We start from the raw sequence: 4,967 nt of genomic DNA, 5'->3' as shown, positions 1-4,967 counted from the left end.
ATAATATGTCATGCATATTATATTATATATAAAAAATTAAAAGCTTGTTGGAGAAAAGGCTCTGCATTAATGAATTATTTAGAACAATAGTATTTATACACAATGAAGCACATATAAAATAGGGACGTTACAATAGAGCTAAACTATGGAGAAAACCAAGTCTGAGGGAATAATAGCTACTCCTCAATACGAGGAAGAGTGATGTGGGTGGTTTTCCAACCAAAGGAGATGTAAGATTTGAAATTTGGATGCTGACAAGCTTTGTTTCTACTGAGAGAAGTTGGCAATATGGGTAAATGGTGAGGGTAGTTGATGGAAATATTGGAAATAACCTAAAAATAGCGACACGGGGTCTGGGAGCCCATAGCTCGGGTTTAAAAAGATTACCAGACGGTTCAAGAAGAGTCCATGACCTGAGGTCTAAGAAGGGTGTATTCAATCATGACTTTCATATAGTTTTAAAGACTTTTATGAACATTAAAAGTTTGGGGGTATTCAATTCAAACTTTTAGAGAGTACTTAAAAGTCAGGCGGTATTCAATCAAGATTTTTAAAGAGTCTTTAAAAGTCGTGTGGTATTCGATTAAGACTTTTAGGGAGTCTTTAAAAGTCATGTGGTATTCAAAAATTTATGAACTTTTATAGACTTTTAAATTTTTAGACTTTTGTAGACTTTTTCTTCTCAAATATAAATAGTTGAAATCCAACCATCAATCTCAATATTTCAAAATTTTCTTTCTTACAACTTTGAATGTTTTCTCTCTCTATTTAAACTCTATTTTTTTCTCTATTTAAACTTTATAAACCTATCTAAATTTAATAAAATTATTTTTTTTCTTCATTATCCCATATTTTCCTCACACCTAAACTCTACCAATTTTTCTCTCTCTCCTAAACTTTACCATCTTCTTTTAAAAAGTTTTGAACGACTCTATGAAAGTCAATCAAAGTTTATGAAAATCTATCATTTTAAAAGTCTTTAAAACTCTACAAAATTCATGATTGAATACACCCCCCTAAGAGTTCGCAACCTGGTGTTAGTAATGTTATATTATATGGTTTATTTGTTTATGGCTATTATTATTGTTGACTAGTCTTAGCTATTAGATAGGAGCTATCAGTGGTAGCTTTCCTATAGGATTCTATCGTGTAATCTGTTTTCCTGACTAATGTGATTTGCGTTGTTTCACTTGGTATCAGTTAGCGTTAGGCTAGGAATCCTACCCTGTTTTCTCTCCACCACCCAAACATGTCGACAAACTCCTCTGAACGGACAGTAACCACCACCCCTCCACCACACAACCGGGAATTCCCTTAACGCAGCGCATCACTTTGTCTCAATTAAATTAAACAACCGTAATTTCTTGTTCTGGCGCACTCAGATTATCCCCTTTCTACGTGGCCAAGGCCTTTTAGGCTATATTGACGGCAGCCATGTCTGTCCACCGGAGTTCCTCACGGCGACGACGCAGGCAGCCGGCTCCAGCACCACCGTGGTCGCATCTTCCGAAATCAACCCGGAGCATGCGGCGTGGGTTCAACAGGACCAGCTAATTATGTCTCTTCTGATCTCGTCGTTATCCGACGAGGTCATGCCATTGGCGGTTGTCCGGGAAACGTCACGCGAGGTCTGGCTCTCCATCAATGACTCGCTGGCGTCCTCCACACGAGCTAGGTGTCTTAATCTGCTCGGCCAATTTCAGACGCTCCGGCAAGGCAACATGTCGGCCTCGGAGTATCTCGGGAAGGCAAAGATGCTCGTTGAAGCCTTGTCCCTCGCTGGCCATCGACTCACGCTAGACGAACAGGTGCTCTACGTATTGAGGGGCCTTCGCCCGGAATTCCGGGCTATGGCGAGTGCACTCACTGTGACCGGCACACCGGTAACGCTATCTCAGCTCGGCGACCTTCTGCAAGCCCAGGATTTCATCCAGGGAGATGAGTTCTCGATGGAGTACGGGAATGGCGCTCCAGTCGCCATGTACGCTGGCCGTGGTGGCCAGTCGAGTGGGGGCTCCGGACGAGGTGGCCGGCACAGCAGCAACAATCACGGCCGTGGGCGAGGAGGTCGGAACTCCGGCGGCCGTGGCCGTGGCAGCCCTCGCTGCCAGATCTGCAGGAGTCACGGCCACACCGCCGTCTTCTGCAACCGGCGCTACACCGAGCCTCCGCCGTCACCACACGCCCACGTGGCCGTTGCAGGTACTCCACCGGCAGCAGCAGAAACTGCCCAGCCGGAGGTCTGGTTTCCGGACACCGGAGCTACCACTCACGCGTCGCCTGATGAAGCTATGATTGGGCAATCCGAATAGTACACTGGTGGTGATGTGCTGAAAGTGGGCAATGGGGCAGGTTTGAATATCTCCCGCGTTGGTTGTACAGCAATCCCGTCAAATTCTAAATTATTAAATATGTCAGATGTCTTGTTTGTTCCAAATCTGTCATTATCCTTGTTGTCCGTTTACCGTTTCACTAACGAAAACAACGTTTTTTTTTGAATTTCATAAAGACGTGTTTTTTGTGAAGGATTGCACTACACGGGACATACTCCTTAAAGGCTCCGCGGTAAACGGGCTATATAAGTTGTTGGTGCCACGACCTCATGTTGTGTTTTTAACAGCCAAAGCGTCTCCCACAGTGTGGCATCAACGCCTGGGTCACCCTCATAAACAGGCTCTCCAACGGGTTCTTAAACATTGTCCGGTCACGTCAAATAAAGCTCCGATGTCAGAAATTTGTTCCGCTTGTCAACGAGGAAAATCCTCCCGTTTTCCCTTAGATAGAGTGTATACTTCAAGTTCTGAAGTTTTAGATTTGTTGTATACAGATATCTGGGGTCCCTCTCCAGTTATTTCACATTCGGGCTACCGTTATTTTGTTTTATTTGTAGACGACTGTACTCGTTTTTGCTGGTTTTACCCCTTACGGTTAAAATCAGATATCTATAAAGTATTTAATTTGTTTCGGGCGATGGTAGAACGGCGGTTTTCCCGTTCTATCAAAGCCATCCAGTCTGATTTAGGGGGTGAGTACCGTCGCCTACACACCATATTTGAGTCCTTAGGCATCACACACAGACAATCGTGTGCCTATACCCATGAGCAAAACGGCCGTGTTGAACGCCGGAATAGACACATTGTCGAAACCGGTTTGGCCTTATTAGCTGAAAGCTCCACACCGTTTAAATATTGGGATTATGCATTTGAAACCGCAACTCAACTAATTAATTGCCTACCTTCGTCAGCCGTGTCATATGAATCACCCTACTATCGTCTATATAAAACACCACCCCCTTACACTTTCTTCCGTGTCTTCGGGTGTAGATGTTATCCGTATTTAAGGCCATATAATCGGCATAAAATCGAATATCGGTCTACACCGTGTGTCTTCCTAGGTTACCCAGTCTCTTTTAGGGGATACCGCTGTATGGACTTAACGACGGGAAAGATATTTATCTGCCGTCATGTGCGCTTTGATGAAACCCTTTTCCCGTTTTCTATGCAGACTCCTGTGCAGGTGAATTCAACTCCGGCCCCTACTCCTTCCCCTTGGGGAGCTGGGCCCGTAGTGATAAATCCCAGCAACACCACGGTTCTAGATGAACCCCCGATTGCACAGCAGCCGGCCCCCGTGGCTATAGAAGCACCACCTCAGACTGGTGCAAGGCGGGGCCGCCCACCGGGCCGCAAAAACAGAACTCGCGCAGAAATTGAGGATCATACCATGCGCACTAGGGGTAAAACTCGAGGACATGACGAGCAGTTCTATGCTCTAACTACCTCTGTGGACCCTACTTGCTACTCCCAGGCTGTAGGTCACCCGCAATGGCGTGATGCTATGGATCAGGAGTTCAATGCCCTAATGCATAACAATACTTGGCAGCTTGTTCCGGGGTCTCCGAACATGAATATTATCGGCTGCAAATGGGTCTTCAGGACCAAACGCAAGGCTGATGGGACCATTGAACGCTACAAAGCCCGATTGGTGGCAAAAGGGTTCAATCAGGTCGCTGGGGAAGACTTTTTTGACACCTTCAGTCCCGTAGTCAAACCGACTACGGTTCGTATTTTGTTCTCTCTTGCAGTGTCACGCGGATGGGTGTTGCGACAGCTTGATGTCCACAACGCCTTCTTGAGTGGTCGTCTCTCCGAGACTGTTTACATGAAGCAACCCCCCGGCTACGAGGACCCGTCACACCCAGGTCACGTATGTCACTTGCAACGTTCCTTGTACGGTCTCAAACAAGCACCTCGGGCGTGGTTCAACCGCTTGCAAGAGTTTCTGACTTCTACCGGTTTCTTGGCATCCAAAACCGATGTCTCACTCTTTTACTATACAGCGGGCAACTCCCGGGCCTACTTGTTGGTCTACGTCGATGACATAATTATGATGGGCAACGATTCGGCGTTAATTGACACTCTCCTTCACCAGCTATCAACGGCCTTTAAGATTCGTGACCTCGGGGTGCCTCATTTTTTCTTAGGGATAGAAACAATACCTTCTGGTGCTGGGCTTGTCTTATCTCAACGGCGGTATATGAAAGATATACTCACGAGGTCGGGAATGACGGACTGCAAGGCTCTAGCTACTCCGGCAGCCGTAACACAACCGGCCACGCCCTCCTTAACGCCTTTTGAGAACCCAACTCAGTATCGGCGGATAGTTGGGGCTCTCCAGTATTTAACTATTACCAGGCCTGATCTCTCCTACTCGGTGAACAGGTTGTGTCAGTTCATGCACTCTCCCACAGACGACCACTGGGCTCTACTCAAGCGAGTGTTGCGGTACATTAAGGGCACTCAGGACTACGGCCTTCGCTTGTCAGTGTCAGTCTCCTCCGACCTTCATGCTTTCACTGACTCGGATTGGGCTGGGTGCCCTGTCGATCGCAAGTCTACTAGTGGCTACGCTGTGTTCTTAGGTGACAATCTTGTTTCATGGGTCTCCCGGAAGCAGCGTACTGTCGC

The 4,967-nt window shown here is 46.6% G+C and overlaps 1 protein-coding gene across 1 annotated transcript; it reads left to right on the top strand.

The window, feature by feature from the left end:
* The first annotated feature begins 1,249 nt into the window (after positions 1–1,249).
* LOC109169453 lies at positions 1,250–2,312 on the top strand. The gene is made up of 2 exons (XM_019318336.1): positions 1,250–1,276; positions 1,383–2,312. Exons 1-2 carry the CDS (start codon positions 1,250–1,252, stop codon positions 2,310–2,312), a joined length of 957 nt encoding a protein of 318 aa, XP_019173881.1.
* The last annotated feature ends 2,655 nt before the right edge of the window (positions 2,313–4,967 follow it).

Source organism: Ipomoea nil, unplaced genomic scaffold, assembly GCF_001879475.1.
Source record: "Ipomoea nil cultivar Tokyo-kokei standard unplaced genomic scaffold, Asagao_1.1 scaffold3314, whole genome shotgun sequence".
Lineage (NCBI taxonomy): Eukaryota > Viridiplantae > Streptophyta > Magnoliopsida > Solanales > Convolvulaceae > Ipomoea > Ipomoea nil.
The sequence above is the reverse complement of the archived record's forward strand: the minus strand, read 5'-3'. Positions and strand labels throughout refer to the sequence as shown.